Source organism: Colletes latitarsis, chromosome 9 (assembly GCF_051014445.1).
Source record: "Colletes latitarsis isolate SP2378_abdomen chromosome 9, iyColLati1, whole genome shotgun sequence".
NCBI lineage: Eukaryota > Metazoa > Arthropoda > Insecta > Hymenoptera > Colletidae > Colletes > Colletes latitarsis.
In genome coordinates, this window is record NC_135142.1 from 26,414,284 (window position 1) to 26,439,701 (window position 25,418).

Here is a 25,418-nt window from a genome sequence, read left to right on the forward strand (position 1 = left end):
CTGAACAGGGCAGCGATGCGTCGAACGCATAGAGCATAAAGAATGAGAATGACGATTTTTTTATTAAAAAAAAAAAAAAAAGAAAACAAAGAACACGCAGAAATATAATAAAAAAAAAAAAAAAATATATAAGAAAGCAATCTCTACTAACTCCGAGTAAAAGCAACCTGAGCGAAAGTAAAGAATCAACTTTAACAGAAAGATACAATTAGGGTGGCGGCAGTAGCATTAGTGAATCTCATTTTTTTTTTTTCTTCTTGATTAAAAATATTGTTTAGTCCACGGTTCATGCACAATTACAAATAGTGTTTGGTTCTCTCTCGGTAGTGGCACGCGCTAGGGCGAGAGGAACAGGCCAAGTATTATGAGTTGGCGCGACGGGAGAGACAGTTGCACATGCAGCTGTACCCTGACTGGTCTTCCCGCGCAAATACCAACCGAACTAAGAAGAGGAAGCGCAAACAAGACACAAACAGTGATCCTGGAGGTACCCACATGCCTCACTCCACACATTCTTACAAGCTCCCCGCCCCCCGCCCCCATGATACAACAGCAACAACAAAATTATCAAAACCCCCTTCAGCAGCCCCCACCCATCATTATTACATATACTATATATTATAATTATTATACATTCTTATTGCTACACTACATTATGTTGCATGTTTTTTCCCCCCCGTCTTGGGGTTTTGGGTCGATATTTTATATTTATATATATATATATACTCTATATATATAAATTATTATTATTATTATACATGCACACGCATATGTATATGTAAGATTATCATATATATACATATGTATTTGTAACTGTCAACTATCTATTCGTACTTTTGTTATTGGACTTTTTTTTGTTTTTATTTTTCTTTATATTTTATTTTATTTCTTTTTTTTTTTTTATTATTTTTTTTTATTTCTTTGAGAGCAAGAATATAATTGCAAAAAGAAACGAACGAATAGAAAAAGAGTAACGAGCGATCCAACACAATTTGTGTGAGCGGGCGTGCACGTACGCATGCGCACGTGCGTGTCTCATATATATATATATATATATATGTGTATATATGTATATATGTATATATTTCTACGTATATTTCCGTTATATATAAATAAATCTATGTGTATATAACGGAAACGGAACGGAAACACGAGCGCATTCAGTACACGTACACGCACATGACACAGCATTATTAATTATTAATTACGTATACAACTTTGGGGACGCTGGCCATCTTGCATTTTTACAGGGACCTACTCCGCAATCAGACAATCCTGAGCGTTTTTAATTTTCACTCAGTCTCTTTACTGTATTTCCTCCTGCCTCTGTTCTGATTTTCTCTGACACTTTCTTTTCCCCCCGTCTGCCTCTCCTATTATTCTATTTCCCCTGACTCTGCTGTTTCACTTACTTTTGCTCTTAATCGCCCTTCATCTCTCTCTCTCTTTTCCTATTTTCTCTTTCTCTCTGTCCTCAATTTTCTCTCTTTCTGCCTCTCTGTACTTACTTTGTACGATACGCTGGTTGGTTTCAGTTCACAACCCATTTTTCGCTCCCCCCACCTTTGATCGTTTCAACGTTGCCTGAGACCCCGTTGATATTTTTTTCCACTAATTTTATTCAATTCTACATTTTATTTTTCTCGATTATCGTATTTTATTTATCCCACTCGCCATCTGTTTTTATTTTTTTTTATTTTTGTTTTCTACGATCACCACCCTCCCCCTCCCCCAGTCAACCACTCAATTATTCTCGAGCCCCTACATATACGAGTATATTTCGTTCACCACGTTTTCTGTAATTATTTTTTTTTTTTTTTTTTTTACATTCATCTTTGATATTTTTATATCTAGAGGCTTGCGTTTAATACAGATCACGACATGAGTAGATATGATCTTTGATCGTGTTTTTTACGCCGTTTAACGTTTTTACGCTGCATGCCGTTTATCACTCAGCTTGACAGAGTATCTCTCTTTTTTTGTCGATCCGCGGAGTCCTTCCCAGAAGACAACGATCATTCGAAAGAACAGTCGATACAGAGAAAAACCGTAAACGGTTATTATTATTCGTGTTTCTTATCGAACCGTGCAGCCTATCGTGGAATGTCGACGTCTTCCGGAAGGACCCTGTATCACTGATGTATCGTTTGATTTCTCGGCGGTTCGAGGCTTCACGTCCAAGCGAAATGGAGAGAGAAAATTAATCGCAAAACTTGATTTTCCGAAACAAATTCTCATCTGTTAGTTAAGCAAGATTCAAGAAAGATTCTAGCTCGAACGGTTTCGATCTACGTTTCCAACACTGTTGCGACAAGTGTAATAAATTATCATCGGGAAGCATGCGTTGCTCTATTCCCAAATTACTCGATTAAATACGAATCTTTTAGATCGTAAGTTTGGCAAAACGAGAGAAATCCGACGATACATAGATGCGTACGATCCCTCTCCCCTGTTCTATATCAGAGGGAAAACTAATGCAGCCTTCTAATCGATCCATGTTTCGCATTTTTTAGGTAACAACATGAAGAAATGCCGCGCCAGGTACGGATTAGACCAACAAAGCCAGTGGTGTAAACCATGCAGGTACGTGCGCAACGTTTTGAGGGGTTTGTGACTCGTTGCTTCCTGAGAGAAGAACATATACCGTCTTGTCGATAAACTGAGCACGCTATTTCGGTCGCGTGTATATACGTATTCGATCTTGAGAAGTGTTGAGAAAGGCTATAGAAGTTTTCACGTCAGTCATGTAGTATCACTAGAGGAAGTTACTTTATATGTGGTGAATGATGGTGAACCGATTACGAACGGGCTGCGGCGATCGAGAGTCTTTAAACGTCCCCCATTACCAAGCATTGGCTCTAGTATTTTACTCCTGGCGAGGATCGTAACATTTTTAACGAAACTTTAATTAGATTTTGAATGTGTATCGCCGTTGGGAAATGCTCGAACACGCAGCCCGAAGCAACCGGACAAAGATGTAAAATACGATAGTATACCGGTGGTAAATCGGGCCGATGCGTCCGAAGCTAAAAAACTTGCAACCCGACCACGAATATAGTACTCTCGATTGTCACCACTTCTTATTGTTATCGTCTTCTACTCCGTTCCGTCATCCACATGTTATCGTGGAACTTGAAAAAAAAGAGTAGCCAAAACACGCGCGAACGTTCGAAATTTCGGTACGCATGCGTATATGTTCGGTCGATTACGAAGCTCTTCGTACACCTCGAAGAAAGATCATTTTGAAGAAAATAAACAATGACATGCGTTGATAAATGAAAATGATATACAAAGAGACTTTCGTGACATACTATATACAGGGTGTTCGGCTACCACTGGGAAAAATTTTAATGGGAGATTCTAGAGGCCAAAATAAGACGAAAATCAAGGATATCAATTTCTTGATGGAGGCTTCGTTAAAAAGTTATTAACAAGTAAATTCAAAAATTTCAAATCGTTCTGGAAAAATTATTTTTGGTTGCGGGGCTCAATTACAATCATTTTTGGTCATTACACATATCTCCGAAATCCTACGCACTTTCTAGAAAAAAATTCGAGAAGGTGTGAAATTTTTCGACGGAAAAAAAAATTTTCAAATCATTCTAAAAAAATTATATTTAATTAGAGGGGTCAATTACAAGCATTTTTGGTCATTACACATACTTCCGAAATGCTACGCACTTTCGAGAAAAAAATTCGAGTGTTGAAAGTTTTAGGTGAAAAAAAAGACTTTCGAATCATCATGGAAAAATTATTTTTAGTTGCAGGGGTTAATTGCAAGCATTTTTGGTCAACAGACATACCCCCGAAATCCTACTCAGTTTCGAGAAAAAAATTCCTTACCGAAAATACCATTTCTGGCCAGAAATATCTGCCCGAATTTTAATGCGAATCTTTATAACGTCATAACTTCTGAACGGATTGGACGATTTTAATGTTTAAAAAAGCAATCAACACGTATTTTAGTAGAGAATATTTAGAAATTCTAAAAATATTGGAAAAGTTGCTCCTTGATCCTGTAAAATGAGAAAAACCCCATAAAAGTTGTCCAATTTTCAAACAGCCATAACTCCTACAATTGTGAATATATTTCAATGAAACTTTTTTCTGAAGTAGACTTCATGGGTACCTACAAAAAAGTATTAGACAACTTTTCTGTAGGGCGTCCAACAAAATTACTAAAAATGAAAAACGAATTTTTAAGAAAAATCGACAGTGCCTAAATTTTTCGACGAATAAAAAAATTTTCAAGTCGTTCTAAAAAAAATATTTTTGGCTGCAGGGGTCAATTATAATCATTTTTTATGAATAGACATACCTCCGAAATTCTGCGCATTTTTGAGAAAAAAATTCAGAATAGGCGGAACTTTAAACGTTAATAACTTTTTAACGAAGCCTCCATCAAGAAATTGATATTCTTGATTTTCGTCTTATTTTGGCCTCTACAATCTCCCATTAAAATTTTTCCCAGGGGTGGCCGAGCATCCTGTATAAATAACGTTCGGTCGCGTTGAAAATTTAAAACACGCGTTTCGGGTCTCGCGACGAAAAGGAATCCAGGTCTATCGGAGAACAAGACAGAGAGGGCAAATCGCGCGTTACCGTCAGAAAATGTGTCTTCCAAAAGCGAAACATCAAAGTTCGAAAAATGAAACGATATATCGCAACGAAACCTAAAGAATAGCTGGATCGATCCAACAGCTGCGACGTCTGCTATACTTTGCTTGTACATACATGTATATCTCTCTACTAGAAAACCGCACTGTAGTTTGTCGCGGCATCGTCACGAACCACCCGTTTTAACGCCGCAAACGCGTTCCGTTTGTTACACGCGTGTCGCACAGCGAGCCCGAACGCCCCAACTCTCGGCTGGGTTTATGAATCACACGGACCTCATTAAAGGGGCGAAGATGAATCCCAATCGATCGGTGCTCTTCGTCCATCGGTGGACGGGAGCAAACGCTTGCTCGCGACGCCGGTAGAATCGTTCGTTTTTGTAGATACGGTGAAAGGGTTGACGATTGAATCAACACATCGTCGACTCGCGCGTGTTAAGAAATACTTATCCCAATGATAATTATCTGTGCAGATAATTCCAAAAATAAATGTCATAGAAAGATTTTAAGCGAAACAATCGTGAAGAACCGAAATGGTGTTATAACTGTTATCGATTCTGGTTATAAAACGGTTTTATATCGATTCCATATGAATTCTCAAACCGGTTCTACAAGGGTTACCTTCAAATCTAATATAGTATTTAGAGATATGTAGGGTGTTGGAGAATATTTAAGCGAAATTTAAGCTAATGTAACGTAGTGGATTAATTAGATGCCAATATTAAATCGATATGCGTTAGTTGTACATTTAAATAGTTTATTAGGAAACATTATATTAAAATTTCGGTTCTTCGTAACAGTTAGTCAACATAACGGTTCTCCATTACTGTTTTGAGAACCGTCGAATGAAAAATCTCGCGAATGTGGACAATTTGGGAGACATATTTTCTGATAACGGGCGACGGAGAAAGATTGCTGACACGTTCGGTCGGTTCGACTCGAGAGGATGCTACGTGTGCTATCTTTTTGTTTTCGGTGCATAAACCGAAATAAACTCGAACCGACCGAAAGGAACGCGTCCGAACGTCGCGACGAGAGGCGATTTCAGCCCTTCCACACGACGATACCGCGGTATGATTGGATACTAATCGTACATGTAAACTGGATAGGAACGTTCACGTAGTCTAGATAACAGTTTTCGATTTGTATCCGATGGCGGAGTGTGGAAAGGGCTGTTAGAAAAGACGAGTCCGGCGACGAGGGCAGTCAAGGGACTCGGGCCGATGCGTGTGGGTGACGAGGATACGGTGTGGGATTAAGAATGGGATTAAAGTGATAACGTCGATGCGACGAGCGCCCCTTTAATGGCTGGTGGTTGGTTTTGGCAGCCCAGTGGAGCATGGAGCGGGGATGGGCATCCACGCGAGCATAATCCATCACGGTGTGGGAAGTAGCGCGGGGGCAGGGGTCGGGGCTGGAGGCGGTGGAGGGACGGTGGGGGCAGCAACTGCCCCGCCAAACACCAACACTGCCTCCAATGCCTCCTCGCCTCAGCAAGAACCCACTTATGTTAATCTCTAGTCAAGCCTATCGCCTCCCTTCTACTGCAACACTTCTTCTTAAACAGTGGTCAGTCCCGACTTAAACCTACAGGCTCGCTGGCCCTCGCTATACTCAACCAACTCGACTCGTTGGCCGTCCAAGCGCTACGACAAATGTTACGAGGGGGGTGGATCCGTGTTCCGTCTGTCTACGCTATAATACATGTTCGTCCAAGCGTTATTGTACGTCGCGTACGTCGGTAGTTTGACAAATTTATGGGGATCCTGATTGTTTGAATCGCGACAGATATCGGTCAATACCGGATGTCGACACGAGCGGGGTGGCATAGTGAGCGGCACAGCGACGTCCTAATGCTCGCATTGTTTCTCATTGTTGTGGCTCTTTGCAGCTTATTATTGTTATTTGATTTACCCTCGTTTAGTTGGACTTTACTCAGTGTTGCCCTTAGCATGGCTGGTCTGTAATAAATCTGATATATATGTATATATTAAATATATATACTATGTATGTTGATACACATACCACACACACGTTCGTACACGCATACATGCATACGCACACACACACACAACACACGCATTTGTACGTATATATGAATATACATATACATGTTGCGTACATCCACCACTACGTGTAACCAGATTTTTTAACTTTTTTTTTTTTTTTTTTTCTTTCCTCGGTTCGGAACGTTTGGCATAGAGAGAAGTATAAATGTTACTATACATTGTGATTACTGATTTATGGCATGGCAGTTCGTACGGTTTACGGCGAATTATGTGTTGTAACCGATGTGTTGACCTTCTATTTAGTACGTAAACCATGGTTCTTACGTTCCTTTGTTTCTTGTTATCTCTTTATATACATATATATATTACATATACATATTTGGTTTCTCTCTTATATTATTTTTAATTGTTGTAATGTCGTAACTGTTGCGTAGTCGCGCGTAGTCCGAAACTAAACTCGAGGCACTGCGAGGCGTTTATGTTTCTCGTCGGAAGCCGCGAGGCCAGACTATGGCCAGGCCAAGTCTCGGGGAAGTTCTAAGCAACTATCCTCGAATTTCGGACTTTCGATCCTCGAGCGTGAGCTCGGCGACTCTTACGTTTCGTAGAAGCTTTTGCAATTGTCCGAACGTGGTTCGGCGTTTGATTCGCGCTGTTCCAGTAGTCCTCGAACCATTAAAATGCTATTTTCACCGCGGTTTTACTCACACCTATTTCGACCAAAAGGTGTCTTGCATTCGAAAAAAAATATATATTTCTATCAAGTCAAAAAGTAAATCGAAGATAATTTTATAAGTTGTCCTTGGTAGAAATAGCGTCGACGAAATTTCGTACTTACGACTTCCTAACGAAGAATCGAACAATTTATCTTGTTAATTTCCCGCACAAGAATAAATGGAGAGGAACGAGTGGAGAACAGCACGAATCAACCATTGCTCAAATATGCAGAGATATTACATCTAACGCTTAAATCCAGACGTGCCTGCGAACTATTAAAAAAGTTGATGTCCCGTCCAAGAACCGTAATGTTCACATTGACACACGAAGCAAACTGATTAACTCAACTGGCTAAGAGATGAATAATGAGAGCCAATGGCAGAGCGAGTAAATGTCTCGACTGCGATGCAGTTACCACACGAGGTCGGTCGGGCTCACTTTACGGGAACTTTGCAGTAGCGAGTATTCGCCTATTTCCTTCTCGCGTTACCGGTGTTACGCGAAACCAAACTTTTTACACGTCTTCGCGTTCGCCGTGTCTCATATCTTTTATTTTTTATCGTTTCTGTTTCTTTCCCTGTTCGCGAACCGTTCTCCATTTATTCAAACGAATCGCTACGCGCGTCGATCAGGACCGTGCCACACTTCCGGTCACGAAGGTTCCAAGTTCCACGTAACATCCATCGGTCCGATTCGCACGGAATCTTTCACGCGTCCCGGAAACGATTCCTTCAAACTTTCTAGCGATTCGGAGATCGGATTTTCTCTCGCGCGACACGATATTCTCATTAAACGGGATTTACAATGGGTAAAAAAAGTTTTGGCACGCTCGCCTCTCTCTAAATATCGCGTATCGGAACAACTTGCGCGTATATCGACAGAAATCGTACGTTTTAACGTCCTCTAATGATATATCCTGATGATATTTAAAGGAAAGCGCGCGTGCCAGTACTTTGTTCACCCCTTCCTATCCCCCCACCCACCCAGCCCACCTTGTGCCCCTGCATTTCGATTCTTTTCTGTTGTGACTTTCGTTTTCCACGTATACGTTTATTACACAGTTATTTGCTTGTTACGTCTGAACGTTTTGAGCATGGCATTTGACAGCGAGTGAACCGTGTCGAAGAATAAAAAACCGACGCTGGTCGCGCGAAGGTCTTAACCTCCGTTCCGTTTAACGAAAACTATAGTGAACGTGAATTCGACCGACGAGACGGAAACGCATCGCAACAAATCTACGCTATCTACTGTACATTTCGTTCTATTTCTATGGTACGCACAAAGACGTAAGAAGCGAGTGATTGGTAAGTGGGTGGGGTCGAAACAGTTCAATTTGCGTCCACTATAGTATTTCGATGAACGCGATTGCCCGAAAGTAACATTAGCGAGAAGAAACCGTTGGCGAAGAAGTAACTTACAACAAATAGTTTTGGTAATTTGAACCATCGGATATTTGTTTTAACCGTTCTGTTATTTAACGCTAGGTTTACGGACACTCGTTGCGCATATTTTCATTATAATTCGCTACGTTGACAGTTGCATTGAAATGCAGTTTTTTCTTTTAATTAGAATATACATCCATATCGTTACATCAATTCAATTCAACATAAATCGCTAACAAATAATATTTATCAGTCCTCTAACGTTAAGTTTAGAATCTGAATGTAAACCTAGTGTTATCCAGTGACTTTTTGGACACGGTTAAACAAAGTATCCGACGGTTCGAGTGACCAAGCGATCGGATCGTTTGGTCGAAGGAGCGATCATCTTCCGCGCGGCCAGCCTTGCAACGACTACGAGTGTCCGCATGCTCTTTTAGTTGGTAATAATTCTGGATGTAACCTTACTCGACGGAGCGAGCGTTGCTCCATCCGTTCTTGCAAGAAAACAATTCGTTCGATGGAGAAGGGCCCAGCCTTCGGCTCGTAACTGTCCGCGGGAGCAACGTTCGATCCCCCGTTATTAATGATCGTCGAAAGGTCCCCCCGGGATCGTCCCTGGCTAATTCTTCGACGCTTGTTCGCAGACGTAAGAAGAAATGTATCAGATACATGGGGGAGGGAGGAGACGGCGATGGCGAAGCCGACGGCGAAGGCGAGGACGATCATTCGGAGGACAACCTGGGCAGCGTGGGGGAGGCAGGCACTCCCGAGGAAGACGAGTCCCTGAGCAGTCCCGGGGGTTTGTCCGCGTTGTCTAGTCTGGCCAGCCCGTCGCTGGTGTTACCGTCGCCCTCGAGTCTGGCCAGCCCGTGCCCTTGTCCTCTGACGCCCCCGGTGCCGCCTCCGCCCCTGTCCAACAACCCGGCCAGTCAGCCGCACGGTCATCCGGTTCAACCGCCGCCGCCGCCGCATCGCAACCCGGTCGGCACCAATCCCCACGACATCAACAATCCCCTTAGCGTGAACCAACTGACCGGACAGTGTATAAAGAGTGAAGTGGTGCCGGCGCCGTCGGGCACGTCCAATCCGGCGATCAGTGTTACGTAGCCCCGGCCGGACCCACGTGACAAGACTGTTGCAACACACCGTGTCATCCGCAGGGTCCGTGTACGTGTACAGACGGGAGACTGGACGATAGAAGCGATCGCTGCCGCGACCTGGACGACCAGGAGGACGGAGAAAGCGCCGGAGAGCTGGCTCTTCTTCGTTTGGGATCGTTGTGGGACGAGAACCGGCGAGGGGAGATCGCCGCTGATCGTAACCGTAGGAACGATCGAGGGGAATCTTCGTTGCGAGATCTTCCTCGGTATTAAAGGAACGATCGAACAGTCGACGATGTTCGTTCGATGGACGAAACTGTTTCGAGCGATCGGGAGTCTCGAGGCCGCGGTTCCACAAGATTCTTCGGCCGTGGAACGTTTGTTGGCCGCTGATCGGAGGATCGTCGAATGTCTTCGGCGCGGGTAGGACGATCGAGTCGATCGGACGTTTCCTAAACCTCGAGGCTAAGGATAAACGACGGATCCTCGGATAATCGTGTTCACCCCTCGTTGCCATTCGTTCGCCAGAGTATATAGACTCAGTGTCCAGAAGTTTGACCGACCGACGGGAGCTGGGCGTGGACGTTAACGAACAAATAAGAACAAACGATTATGAAAATATGATGCAGAAATACTCAGGACCAAGTGTCTGGCTGTAGTCACCCACTCGAGAATACGAAGATTGCCAGTTCGTATGATAGACAAGCACGAAAGAGGGCAAGAATGAGAGTCGCGGTTTGCGTGGATGGTGCGTGCGTGCGTGCGTGGGAAAAGGGCGAAGAAAGGCGATTTATAAAGGTGCGCGTGACACAGCTTGTAGTCCTTGTTACGTTGTGATGCCAATGACTGAGAGGTCATGTTCCTGTGCCAGGTACTATATTCTATAGTAATTATACCGCAGACGTGTATAACTAAAAGGTAAAACGAGCAAAAACGAGAGAAAGCGAAAGAGTGTGTGTGTATGTAGAACGGATAGGAAGAATGAGATACGAGAGAGAGAGAGAAAGAGAGAATAAGATGAAGAGTAACAGATGGTGATGATGATGATGATGATGAGTCGTAGAACGAGAACAAGACTTTTTATTGTCATTCATTTATTCGACCTCACGGTGTCAAAATACCTATCTTCTGTATGTAATTTGTTATTTTTTTAAAAGTCTATACACAATGCGATTAATTAGCGTGTAAGATCTCGTTTTTTAGTGCAAAGCTCGTAACTTTTAGGTCGCCCCGTTAACAATTCCCGACACCTCTGCCCCCCCCTCTCCCCCCGGTATCTGACCCTCGTCGTTACACATCATCCCTTCTCCCTCGTACGCTTTTTGTATGCGTTATTCCCCCTATTTCGGAGACTGTACTCGGAATAAAGTCGATTGGTCGCTCGAGGACCTCGCGAGTCGAAACAAATCTGAGATATCGATCATTACGATTGGGATTAATAATTCGGTGATCTTGAGCGACCAAATTGTTGATCACTGCACCCAACAGTGTAACGCGACGATGGGATAGTTTCTTTTGCGGGACACGAACGATTCGAAGGTGTCCCATCCGTGGATCTCCATCGCATAATACAATATATTAACGAGCTATTTAGGTGAAATCTCAGGAATAATCTGTCCAAACTCAAGGTCGAAACCATCTCCTTCGTGAACGATTACACCGCCTCCCCCTCCACCTTTAATCCTCCTCAACACTGCCAGCTTTCCTACGTGTGCCCTTCCGAAATTTTACTTTCGCGACGGTCGAAAGCATCGAAAATGATCGAGAAGACGCGGGACCAGGCGGTCAGAATCAAACGCACCGCTCGCGCTTTCGTGCCATCGAAGACAATAACCGCGGCGAATGAGAGAGACTGTTTTGTAGCATCAAAGGCGCGATCGAGAGCTTCCATTAGAAAACGCGTCCGATCGAGTTGCCGCTGCTTACCGATCGTTCGCGATCGAGGTCGCGCGAAAATGAGAGAGACGCGTTGCATTATTTATCGAGCGACGATATCGGTTTTTCGCGCCGTTCGTTTCTTGCTCCTTCAAATCCCGTCGATTCCGTTCCTATCGTTTTTCTTGCCCTCCACCCCCCTCCCTCTCCCTCTTCTGTACTTCCCGCTGTCGCTATTTCCCCGAGAAACCGAAGAATCGAAAGTCGACGCCAAATATTTCAGCTACTCGATATCGTTTCTCCAACTTTCCCCGATGAAATTCCCTATCGGTTTCGAACGCCTAAAATATTTGACGCCCCCCCCCCCCCCTCCTCCCTTTGGTTTCGTTACTTCCTTTCGTGAAATAGCTCCGAGGAAATTCCGTTATCGGTAGGGAATATTTTTGTCGAAGCGTGCAACGCGTAGCGCGACATTTATAGCAATTTTTAGGAAATTGTAAAAATTCCAATCGGACTTAGAGGAGAGTCCCGGAATCGGAACTTTGAGAATTTTGGGTCGCTTCTTTGTCCGCATGTTCTCCTCGTCCGACTTTAATTTTGTTTTACATATTTGATCGTCGATCTACAAAGTTTCCGTAGCGACAAAAGGACAAAAAGATTGTCGATCGTGCGTTGTTCTTTTATTGTGCTTTTATTTTCTGATCGAACTCCGTTATCGTGGAATAAACGGTGACAACAAATCGAAGATCGCGAGAGTCCATGCAACGATAATTTTCTTTGCTTATTTTTACGTTTATTTTATTAGTTTTGTCTGTCTAATCGGCGAGAAAGAATCGTTAGCGATAGTATTAGAGTTTATTTTTTTTAATCGCGCGGAAACAGGCTGATCGCGTAACTTTCCAAGCAACGTCCTTCTTTTTTAATTCTCAGCTGTTTGCGTTCGACGCGTTGACCGCGACTCTGTTACAATTTCACGTTATTTTCCCGATTCGTTCTCCGGTCAACGCGCGAAACTTTTCTTCGATCGAAGAATCGAGATCGTTTCTTTCCCCCTGAAAGGAAGCCTGGAACCGCGCGCAAATTCCTAATGTTTTCTTTCTGTTTGCGTATATCCTCGGTGCAATCTAACTTCCCCTCTTTTCGTCTCTCTCCCCATTCCCTTGCCAAGATAATAACGACCGAAAAAGCCAAGGAAAATAGAGAAGAAAGAAACCAATCGAAAAAGAAGTAATTCCAGCACGGCAATAGAAGAGAAACCCGGTCGAAAATTGTTTTCGCGCGTGTTCGCGTTAGGGAGTAGCTTTTGTACATAAAATACGTTCTAAGGTGCATTTGTTGCGTCGAATGGGAAAGTGCAATGGAGGACTTTGACGACGACGATGGAAAGAGAGAGTGTTGTGCCGCGATGTGGATGATCACGTGCGTGCGTTGTCGAGGCGGAAAATAAAAGGACGGGAGAGAGTGCGTGTGCGTATACGTGCGCGTGTGTGTATGTGTGCATGCGATAGAGAGCAAAGACAAGAAGAAACAGTTTAGCGAAGCGTTTTTCCTTCCCGTTATTTCCTTTTCTTTCCTCCAATTTTTTTTTTTTTTCTTTTTTTTACGTTTATTCGTAATCGCTTCTCGACTGAGATAATCACGCGATGTCTGTTTAGCGAGAAACGTAATATAAGTCTGCAAACGCGTCACTAAACGGTTAACTGAACGTGCCATAACGACATCATGCCAATATTATCGATAATACATATTTTTTACGATTAACGATCCGTTTCGAATTCGTTCTGTCAATGGTCAGGGTTCGCCATTCACGGACACTCTGTCTCGCGAATCTCTGCTGTTCTTTTGCTCCGAAGATGTTTGGCAATTTATTTGTTTCGAAGATCCGCAGTGTGCAATTTAACGGCCCGAAACTTTTTAGATACAAGAATTCAACTCTCCAAGTATGAAAAGGTATGAAAATCTTAAATAGTTGGTATCTTCGGTACCGATATTTTTTCCTTACCTTTAGCCCTTAACCCCTTGACGTACGATTATAATTGTAATAAAATTTTCAAACGTATACTCTTTAATTTTGTTTAAATTTGTTTCACGAATATGAAGATGTATCGAATTATATTAGATCTCACGGCGAATCAGTCTCGTTGTACGACAAGTGGTTAATATCATCGTGATAATACTGCCAAAGATCTTCAGGGATCTCCGATCGCGAATCGCGTCAAGATGGAACGAGCCGGAGAAATCAACCGATCGATCGAGAAGACGTAAACGATTAAGCACGTGGACAGCCGACGATTCACGGGAACGAGCGTACGCGAAAAGGTGAACTGTCGTTGATAGTACTGACAGACGTTGGCCACAAAGAAAAGACTTATAAAGCCGTGCGATGTATTATTGCGTGCGTGTGCGTGCGTGAGTGTATCTGCGTGTGAATGGGACGACAATGACTGGTGTAGGAAGAGTCGGGTTGCGGGAGCAGAGATCGCGGAGACGCTCGGTCGCAGACGCATTCGAACGCCATGTTGAAACGTCCGAACAATTCGGCCGACTTGTACGCGCGTTTCTCCACAGATTCCAAACCCGAACACCCTCGCGAACGTTGCTTTGCAAGCAAGAAATTCATCGTGACCGCGCGAGTGATCTAATTCGATTTCGGTTCGCGAACGATCCCCGGGTATCGAGTTTTGTTAATCGAGACCGAGACGTTCATCGGCTGGAACTCTGCTCGCGGAACTTGGGCGTTAGTTCACTTTCCGAGGAACTAGACGACGTCACGAAGGTGGTCCGTTGTGGTCCCCATGGATGGTCAGGGACGAAGGAAGCTGTTCTCGCGTTTCTTTCGGGGTGTTTGGAAAGGGTGTACAGCGGGATACAGCGTGTCGCAACCGACGACCGTGGAACAGCTTCCGAGCCTGTTAAAAACACGGCCTACCAGACCGCGCGAGACGTCATCGTATCGCTCGAGAAAGCCTGCCCGCGGCTGATCGCGAAAATTTATTCTCGACGTACGAACGATTTTTCGACACTAGCCGCGGCCGAGCTCGTCTCGCATGAAAAGGAGTGCTTGTAACATATTGTAAAGTATCCACGACAGTTTTCAGCTGCGTTGTACAGTGTTTTCTAAGTATCTAGTTAATAGCGTGTAATTGAAGATACATTGTATTTACACTAATAAGTGATCTGTATCAAATTCATTCTCGTATAGCCTGTATCTCCTACTCATGTAGACGCTAAAAGTGATTTGTGTCATAAAGAAACCTATAAATAAAATTAGCAATTTGAGAATGTTGTCGACCGTGTCCATTAATTCGCCCGACTGATCTTTTATTATCCCAGCTGTACTATTGCCGTGACGCTGCTTCGCTGCGGTGTTGGGTCTGCTCGTGAGAATCTCGTAGGAGGACAGAAAAGGAAAGGAGTCATCAGTAAGGCTTTCTAGCAGGCCCTGCCTTAGACGACTGGGATATTGGGATTCCCAATATTTTTTAAAGACCTCGGATGGTCGACAAAGACAAAATGACATATGCCCTCTTTCTCGATTCACCGAAGCTGCCCAAAGTAAGTTCGGACCGTCTCGTGGGAGTCGAGAGAGAAAGGCTCACACTTCCCTTCTCGCTCTTGAACAACTAATATCCGACCTCCCGTCAACAGGTCGCCTCTGCTGACCGCTGCTGACCACTCCTGGAATTTCTGACAACGTAGAACGCTTACGACTAGCTACTGTTAGTCTCTCCCAGCCTCTGCTGACCGCTGCTGACCACTCCTGGAATTTCTGACAACATATAACGATTACTACTGACTTCTGCCTGCCTCCGCTGGACTCTGCTGACCGCTACTGACCACTCCTGTTACTTCTGACAACGTATAACGATTACTACTTGCTATTGGCAGCCTCTGCTGACCTCTGCCAGCATCTCCTGGCCTAAGCTGGCCTCTGCGAACATCTTGCGACGTCAGCTGACCATTGCTGACCACTGCTGACCGTTGCAGACAACTTGTGACATGATATAATATAATATAATATGTTTATATGTATTAAAGTTTTGTATAATGTAAATCTATGACAATAAATGATATAATTTCAAAGAATTCTACGTATTCTCATCATTTTTTACCCCTCTTTCCCTCTCCAAATGAAATGATGTCATTTCTAAGAAATCCTGAAAATTCTCGGATCCCTGAAACTTACCGGCGTCCCTGAAATTTCCAAGAAGTTTCAGGCAGCGGCAGAAATTCCGTCCTGAATTTTTCGGCAAAAATTTAAAAAGCTATTACGTAATACTACGTAATATTACGTAACATTACGTAATATTACGTAACATTACGTAATATCTCTTCAAAATTTCTCGCGGCCGGAATTTTTCGGCAGAAATTACGTAATATTACGTAACATTATGTAATATTACGTAACATTACGTAACATTACGTAACATTACGTAATATCTCTTCAAAATTTCTCGCGGCCGGAATTTTTCGGCAAAGATTACGTAATATTACGTAATATTATGTAGTATTACGTAACATTACGTAATAGCTCTTTAAAATTTCTCGCGGCCGGAATTTTTCGGCAAAGATTACGTAATATTACGTAACATTATGTAATATTACGTAATATTACGTAACGGCTCTTTAAAATTTCTCCGGCCGGAATCTTTCGGCCAAAATTATGTAATGTTACGTAATATTACGTAATATTACGTAATGACGTCATTTCCAGGAATTCGCAAAAATTCCTGGCGGCGGGAAATTTGAAATCTTTCCGGGGAACTTAGAAAATTTTAAAAGATTCAGAGTGTCTTATAACTAAGGGAATGATTTCGATAGGAAAAGAAGGGTAAAAATGAAGAGAACACATAGAATTCTTTGAAATTATATCATTTATTGCAATAGATTTATATTATACAACACTTTAATACATATAAACATATTAGCGATGGTCAGCGTTGGTCAGCGTTGCTCAGCGATGGTCAGCTGACGTCGGAAGATGTTGGCAGAGGTCAGCAGAGGGTGGCAGTAGCCAGTAGTAATCGTTGTACGTTGCCAGAAATATAAACGGTGGTCAGCAGCGGTCAGCAGAGGCCAGCTTAGGCCAGGGGACGCTGGCAGAGGTTAACAGAGGGAGGCAGGAGTCGTAGTAATCGTTGTACGTTGCCAGAAATATAAACGGTGGTCAGCAAAGGCCAGCAGTGGCAAGCAGAGATCACCAGGGGCGAACAGTAGCAAGTATTAAGCGTTACATGTTGTCAGAAGCATCAGAGGTGGTCAGCAGCGGTCAGTAGAGACGAGCAGAGGCATGCAGTGGCAAGCAGACATCAGCAGGGGCGAACAATAGCATGTAGTAATTGTTATACGATGTCAGAAGCATCAGGGGTGGTCAGCAGTGTTCAGCAGAGGTTAGCAAAGGCATGCACAGGCAAGCAGAAACCTGCAAAGGCAAGCAGAGACTTGTAGGGGCATGCAGTAGTAAGTATTAATCGTTATACATTATCAGAAATACCTGCAGTGGTCAGTAGCGTTCGGCAGAGGCCAAGAAAGTTCAGCAGAGACAAGCACACGCTGACAGAGATCAGCAAAGACCAACAGAGGTTAGCAGAGGTCAGTAGTAATCGTTGTACGTTGCCAGAAATATATACGGTGGTCAGCAAAGGCCAGCAGTGGCAAGCAGAGATCACCAGGGGCGAATAGTAGCAAATAGTAAGCGTTATATGTTGTCAGAAGTATCAGGGGTGGTCAGCAGCGGTCAGCAGAGACGAGCAGAGGTAAGCAGAGATCGCAGGAGCGAACAATAGCATGTAGTAATTGTTATACGATGTCAGAAGTATCAGGGGTGGTCAGCAATTTTTTTAGTATGATTTGAAATTGATCGGGTCTCTGTAAAAACCTTTGACCACCTCTCACTTATTTCAACAATTACCCTAACGCTATTTCAGAAATCTTGATAAAAGTATATTTCGAGTAAATGTTTAAATAAAAATTGTCAATAACAAAAAAAAGTTATAATCACCGTTCGGGCATTATTGCTCACACTTTGGCGGGCAACCAGTTTTAGCATCGGAGAAGAAGAATAAGTTCAAGATGTTCACCGCGTTCAGAGTGTAAACGTTTGGCGTCTTGAGATTCGAGTTCGTCACGAACACCTTGGCCATCTTCATGATGCTCTCGCACTTCATCACGCAGGCGGCGCCGTCGAAACTCGGCCTGCCCAGCTCGTTCCTCGCGCACGGATCGAACAGATAGAACTTCCCGTAATGTTGCATCACCGCGACCGCCATGTTGGTGGTGTGAAGAATCCCAGCGCAATTCGAGCGGAAGAACATCACCAACGATTCGGCAAGATCGAACGCGTGAAGAAGACCGGCCGTGGTGTGATTGTGGATGTGTACGGTGGCCCGGAAATCGCCGACGATGAAAACCGTGAGCAGCTCGCTGGGCGACAGGTTCCTGGAGCCAGGACGCGCGGCACGCACGCTGTCCGAGTGCAATAAATCGCCGTATTTCAATATCGCGTCTATCAGTTCGGGCGTCCAGGTCGACGGAACGTGAAGCAGCCCCACGACAATGGCAACGGCCGCGATCGCGGTGCTCTGGAAGCCTCTGCTGGTCGAGCTCCAGATACGATGGTTCATGTGCAAACTACCGCGCAGAACGCTCAACTCCTCGTCCACGAAGTTGTACTCCGTAACCGTGACAACGTCCAAGGTGGTGTTCCTCTTCGTGCTGGTGACCGGGATCGGGGGGCTCGTGCAATCAAAGTACGGCTTGAATCCCGCGGGACACGGCAGAGGCTCGATCATGGCCGTCTTGATGATCACCCTGCAGATCTGATAGCGGCCGTACTTCTCTTGCTCGTCGATATTGGCGAACAGAACCTCGTAGAGCGGCTCTATGCAGGCGAACCACATCACGCACGAGGTGCCGTAAAAATCGGGTAGACCCTGATCGCTCAGAGCCCGTGGATCGTACATGAAGTAAACGCCCATGTCCTTCCAGATGGCCACGGCTCCGCGATCGGTCACCAAAACGCCTGCCCGATTGTTCTCGAAGAACTGTTGAACGCCTTTCTCCAACAGAATCGGCGGAGGCGGCGGGGGTCGAATCCTCTGAGGACCCCTGACCTTCTTTCCCCTCCTGCCAGCCCTGGCTCTCCTCTTGGTGCCTCGTCCTTTCTTCCTCTTCTTGTCCTCGGGCTGAGGCGGGGGAATGGCGACTATACCGGACACCGTGTTAGGCTCTATGTCCGCGGTCAGAATGTTCACGCCCACGTAGAATACTCTGATGATGTCCTTCGGTTTGATCCGCACTATCGTCGGTTTGGCTTTCTGCGTCAGCCGGTGGACGTTCGTCCCGATGGCCAGGATCTCGTCCATGGTTTTCTTGGTCCAGGTGATGGGGCTCTTCACCACGGACATACCGAGGGCGACCACGCAATTCGCCGCTGTCTGCTTGTTTCGGAACGACTCCGGGAATATTTCGTCCCCTTGGTGGTAGCTGCCACGGAGGATCGCTCGAGCCTCGCCCCTCACCCTCCTGTAGGCGTTCAGGGCCGGCAAATTCGAGGGCCGAACGGCCGCGCTCGGGTCGAATTTCCACGGGGCGAGCTTGTTCCAATTCACCACGTCGATCGCGATCATCTCGTAGTCGCCTTCGGACCCGAGGAAGTCCAGCAGATAGCCAACCAGGATCTCGGTGTTGGCCAAGCGTAGAACTTTCGGCGCCACCGTGGTCGTCTCCCCTTTGCTGGTCGGCCAGTCGGGTATCAGGGTGTAGTAGACGTTGTCGAACTTCCAGACGGCTATATTCCTGTTATCGCCCACGGTCAGCGCGCCCGAACTGTACCGGGAGAAGAACTTGTCGATACCAGTCTGCAGACTCTGAACTTTCGGCGGCTTCGCGGTCAGGCTGCCCGCCTCGACGCAGTCCTTGATCGTCAGATTGATGCGACGTGTCGAGAGGAAGAACTCGGTCATGATCTCGTTTATTCTTGGTACGGAACCCTCGCCGAGTCTTTCCACGCACTTCGAGTGCAGCTTGTCGCCGGTGACGATCACCTCGTCGAGCACCGCCTGCGTCCAATAACGCGGCTCGTAGACCTTGGCGAAAACGATGCTCATCACCGCGATAGCCGCGGTCTGCTGGTTCCGGTTGGCCTCTTTGAACCTTTCGTCGTCCATCTTTACCGTGCCGTCGATGCTCCAGACGCCCTCCGTTAACTTCGGGAACTGATACCAGGGATCCTCCCCCGAAGACGGTCGCGGCGGCCGCTCCTCTTCCGCCACTCGCGTCTCGTAGGCGTTGTCCACGGTGACGGTGTCCAGGACGAACTCGTCCCCGGTAGCGACCGCTTGAATCGCCGTCACCAACGACGGAACATCGGTGAACCACATCACGCAAGCCGCCCCGTCTTTGTCGCGCGGTTCGCCTCGCGTGTCTCTGCCCTTCGGGTCCATAACAAAGTACGCGTCCGCTTCCCTCCATATAGCCATCATCACGCTGCCCTGCCTGAATATGCCCATCGTGTTCGTCTCGAAAAAGGTCTCCAGCTGCGTCTCCAACTCGGTCATCCTGCCCGCGACAGCCTCCTCTTCCAACGCCACATACATTCGATTCACCCCCACGGCGAAGTCTTCGCCTATCTCGCTCGGAACGAGGTAATCTCTTGGCGTTTCTTCCTCCATCTCCTCTTCCGGTAGATTATCGAGATTCTCCGTGGTGATCTTGTCGGCCAGCTTCAGCACGTCGTCGACCACTTCCCTGTACCACAAGTGCGGATTGTACAGCTTCGTCATTGCCAGAGTCGCCAAGGCGCAGGCGGCCTGTTGCTTGTCCCTGCTGTGGCGTTTGAACATCGTCTCGTTCGCCTGGTTGAAGCTGCCCAACAGAATGGCCCCGGTGTCCCCCATGTTCAGGTAATTGTGCAGATCCGGCTTTACCGGGATCAGTTTGTCCTCTTCGATCTCCTCGTCGGTCATCTCCGATCCGATGTGCACGCTCCTCATATCGTGGATCGAGAACTCGTCGCTACCCTCCTGATCTTGCCCGGCGTTCGTCTCGATCATCTTCGCCAACACGGACAGACTTAGTGTTCGAATCACGCAGGCCACGCCAGGCTCTTCCTCGTCCGTCGACCACAAGCCCACGCTATTTCGCGGATTCGGATCGAAACAGTAGTAAACGGTTCGCTGTACCACTTCGTCCTTTTCCTTCACGTCCTCGTCGGCTCTCCACACGGCCACGGTCATGTTCTTCACATCCACGATACCGTACTGATGATTATCGAAGAACTGCTTCAGGGCCTGCTCCATGCGCGGAACGTCGCTCTCGAGAGGCGCTGATAAATTTCCAACGATCGTCCCCTCCTCCACGTCGATCCTCACCTTCCTGTTCTTGAAGTATAGATTCTTCTTTAGGTTGGGCACGAAGAAGTAGCTCTGGCCTTCCTCCTCCGTGTCCACGACGGGGTTGCACCACTGATAATACGCGTCCCCCTCCCGTATCACCGCGTCGATCGTCTCGTTGGTCCACTTGGTCGGCGGCGTCTCTTTCGCTGCTATCAGACCCACCACTGGCATCGCGAGTCCTTGAATACCCCGAGTCTCGTCCTCGAATTCCTCGTCCTCGTTGGACGTGGTGCCCTGCAGAACCCAAGTCTCACCTGGTGTGCCCGGCTGGAAGTCGTGCCACTGCCTGGTGCCAGGAATATCGTCCAAGATGGTGATGTGCCTGATGGTGAAACGGTCGTTCTTCTTCGAGTGTTCGAGGTTCTTCCAAAACAGAGCGGCCAGCGCATCGGTGTTCGAGAACCTCATCACGCAACAGTTACCCTTCTTCTCCGTTCCGTTGCCCTTCGATCCCTTTCCACCCTTCTCCTCTCGAATCCTAACGCCGATGTTGTCGCATTGGCGAGGATCGAACATGTAGTAGCAATCGTCTTGGTTCCAAATCGCCACGGACATCGACGAGGATTCGATCACGCCTTCCGTGTTCACCAGAAAAAACTCTTCCAGGGCTTGTTTCAGGTTCAGCACCGTCGGGATCTTGGAAGAAACCGTTCCGGTGACCGTGATTAGATCCACGTCTATCACCAGCTTCGCGTTCTCCACCTGAATCTTCGCGTCGTAGAGATCCGGCGCGGTCATGGTTCTCATCGTCGGCTTCTCCGCTTTCACGTCCGCGTACAGATTGTCCCCCAGCGTCAATATCTCGTCCAACTTCGGTCTCAGCCACGTTTTCACCGGATGAACCTTTGTAGTGTTTATTGTACGAGAAACGAAGGTAATTTACGAACGTAACGGATAGTTATTAACGGATAAATAATTGGGTACTGCACCTTTTTCATGGCGATAGCCATCACGCAGTTCGCCACGTTCTGGGCCCCTTTGCCCTTGTACGCGTCGCTACCCTCGTGAGTCAACCCGTGGAGTATCGCCATGTTACCGGGCAACTCTCTAAACGTCGACGGCACATTCACGTGCATGTTCTCGTACGTGTAGCCGGTGTCGAACTTGTCCTGATCTACCAGGGGATCGGTGGCGAAACGTTTATCGATGCTGTAATTCGAAATGGTGATCGACAACGGTTCCCTGTGAATCTTCGCGGTAGTGGAGGCTTTCGCTTTCTCCTTCTTCGGCACCGGTTTCGTGCAGTCCATCTGGTTCTCGTCGATATCGACCGGATTTATGGCACGGAGCACGCTCTTGTCGACCGTTAGGCGACTGCTGCTTGGAAGACGAGCGACATAGCCGCGTCCAACTTCGCTCACGCGCAAAACGGTCACCTTTTCGACGCAGTATCTGGAATCGTACCGTTTGTCCATGCTCTTGAGAAAGTGGTCGCGTATATCGCTCATACACTTGAACCTCATTAAGCAGGCGGAGCCCTCCGGGTGACGAACGCCGTTTTCGTCGCACGGCGCCGGGTCGAAGTACAGAAAGCCAATGTCCGGATGACGCCACATGGCCACAGACGTGGCCTGAGCGGTGATCACGCCAGCGTCGCTGCTTTGGAAGAACTTTTGCAACCCGTCGGAGAAGTCTGGACAGCCCACGGTCTCGCTGAACAGATTCCCGTAGATGCCTGTCTCCTCCACGCACACCAGCACCTTGTAATTCGAGATGTAGAACTCCGGATGGACCAGCCTGGTCTTCATGTACTCGTCCTCCTTCACGTGATTCCTCAACACGCTGGTGCGGAACACCTTATCGCCATACTCCAACACTTGGTTTACGTACTCCTTCGTCCAATCCTTCGGCTCGAACAAACGCCCGTAAACTATAGCCACCACAGACGCGGGGGCGGCTTGTCGACCGCGGCTTCTGTACTTGAAATGGGGACTGGTCATCGCGTAGGAACCGCAAAGAATGGAAGAGTTCGGCGTCAAAACACGGAATCGGTGCCATCTTCTACCGAAGTTGAACCGCGGGGTTTTCGTCTTTTTTGGGGCTGCGTCGCCCTCGCCGGATGTCCCTGGGGCATCGATGTTCGCGGCATCCTTAACATCCACCTTCTTCGTCTCCGTCGTTCCCGACATGTTTCCTTAAACATTACCATTGTAACACGTAGTAATTTATATTTGAATGAAAATAGAAACGCGTTTAATTAATTAAATCCACCACTCGTTGGCCATTAATTTTTTTAAAATTACTTTACAAGTTGCTTCGTATCTCCTTTATTTATAATTGTGCAAAAAATTTCTCGACCCAAAGTTCCACTGTTCACTTTTAATTTCAATTTTAATACTTTTCATTTAATTTAATTTTTGCATTATATGTAGAGAAAGTTGTAGTTTGAGGTTTAAAACTAAATGAGAAGACAATTATTTACGAAATAATGCTGGCTAGTAGTTACCTAAACATCCTGTGTACAAATTTAAATTCATTTTCAATTAAGTAAACAATCTATAATCCAGTTTTATTGCTGAAACTTCTTTAGGTATATAACGTCAAAGTAAATCTCAAAATAAACATAGAAGACAAAATAAATTTTAAAAGCAGTTACGTTCATTGGATAGAGGATGAAATGCCCTTTAAAATGAGCGTTCGTGAGAGCAGATAGCTCAACTAGTTCCGGAGATATAGCGATTTTAGTTTCAAGTCGATGCGGTGGCTAGTTACGGAGATATAAGGGTCCGAAGTTTGTTTACGTTTTTGATGCGCTCGCGCGAGTTCATTCATCCCCCCGCGCGCGTAGATAGTAGCGCGTAGTAAATTCTTGGAAATACTACGCCGGAACTAGGTCACGAGAGTCACGTACGCGGGCTAGGTCAGCACCACGCACGTAAGACAAGGAGGTCCGACTCCGCTAGACGAGGACAGAGATAGTCGAATTAGAAAAATTACCTTTTACATAAATTACGATATCTCCGGAACGGGAAGTCGGATCGTCAAAAACAAAAAACCATTTTAAAGGGGAAGCTTTGCCGCCGCTAACAATGGCTCAATAATGGAGAAAACACTAGTAGTTTCGGAACTGCACGCGTCCAAAGTTTTGGTATTTTTAATACGCGTTAATAGGCTTTCGTAAGACGGAGAGCGGAATTTTAAAAATACCTCTTTACATAAATTACGATATCTCCGGAACGGGAAGTCGGATCGACAAAAACCAAAAGCCATTTTAAAGAGGAAGCTTTGCCGCTGCCAACGGTGGTTGAATTTTGAAAAAAACACTAGTAGTTTCGGAACTGCACGCGTTTAAAGTTTTGGTATTTTTAATACGCGTTAATAGGCTTTCGTAAGACGGTGAGCGGAATTTTAAAAATACCTCTTTACATAAATTACGATATCTCCGGAACGGGAAGTCCGATCGACAAAAACCAAAAGCCATTTTAAAGGGGAGGCCTTGCCGCTTCTAACGGTGGTTCAATTATTAATAAAACGCTAATAATTTCGGAACTGCACGCGTCTAAAGTTTAGCTATTTTTAATACGCGTTGAAACTGAAGATTCTTTCCTTTCGTCTTTGCTTTTTTTATTTTTAATTATTATTTCCTATTTACATAGAAAGCTAACCCAAATTTGATACCAAATTTTGTCCAGTTTTTTTACAAAAGAATAGAAATGGCAGGCAAGGCAGACTACATATTTTTCTTAGAAAGCAAACAATAAGAATAGAAATGAATATTGAAGAATTCATTGTACGTATACTATAAGAAAAGTCGTCAATTTAAATGGTGGTAAAATAACATTGTATGATAGGAATTCTAAACAAAATTTTAAAAAACGGTCATTTGACCACTCGTGGTACGTTTAGTGTTAAATTAAATCCTGTTCCTTTTCTTATTAATACCTACGAGTTAAATTTTAATGATAATACTTAAATACTTGCCTGATTAAATGTTACGTACAACAGACATAATATAAAGTTCTTGAATTTGGTAATTCACCATAAATTTGGAAAATTTTAAGTTGTTTTGACTGTAAATTTTACTGCTTGTGTCTGAAAAATAGGGTTACCGTTGTCACGGCAAATGTCAATTGAAATTGGAATAACAATCGAAATTAATATCGATGTATAGGTCAGCAACACGGAATCAAAATTTCATTGGTAAACATGACAGCTCGTTTGATTGATAGTCAACAAAATTGAACAACAGAACTCAAGATACGTCCTTTAATAGAAAAATTCGAAACTACTGGTTCGCTTGTTGAGAAAAATAACAAAGCCACATATTTATTAAAATATTATATTTTTAACTTCCATACACGATTCCGAATGTTCTCAAAAGTAA

General features: G+C 45.3%; 2 protein-coding genes across 9 annotated transcripts in view; one reads left to right on the plus strand and one right to left on the minus strand.

Annotated features, from left to right (window-relative positions):
- LOC143345217 (protein pangolin, isoforms A/H/I/S-like) overlaps positions 1–14,973 on the plus strand; it is a 193,086-nt gene extending 178,113 nt beyond the window's left edge. For 4 of the 8 annotated variants that reach the window (XM_076772108.1, XM_076772109.1, XM_076772103.1 and 1 more), the window contains 2 exons: positions 2,514–2,583; positions 9,369–14,973. In XM_076772108.1, the coding sequence (XP_076628223.1) occupies positions 2,514–2,583; positions 9,369–9,831 (533 nt within the window). In that variant the 3' untranslated portion in view covers positions 9,832–14,973. Of the gene's footprint in view, positions 1–327; positions 488–2,513; positions 2,584–5,944; positions 6,186–9,368 lie in introns of those variants that run through there. The other 4 variants (XM_076772107.1, XM_076772104.1, XM_076772106.1 and 1 more) reach the window with 4 other exon arrangements.
- Positions 14,974–17,710: 2,737 nt separating this feature from the next.
- Positions 17,711–23,223, minus strand: LOC143345694 (uncharacterized). Its single transcript, XM_076773066.1, has 2 exons — positions 22,024–23,223; positions 17,711–21,937 (listed from the first exon to the last, which is right to left on the minus strand). Exons 1-2 carry the CDS (start codon positions 23,221–23,223, stop codon positions 17,711–17,713), a joined length of 5,427 nt encoding a protein of 1,808 aa, XP_076629181.1.
- Between the last annotated feature and the right edge of the window lie 2,195 nt (positions 23,224–25,418).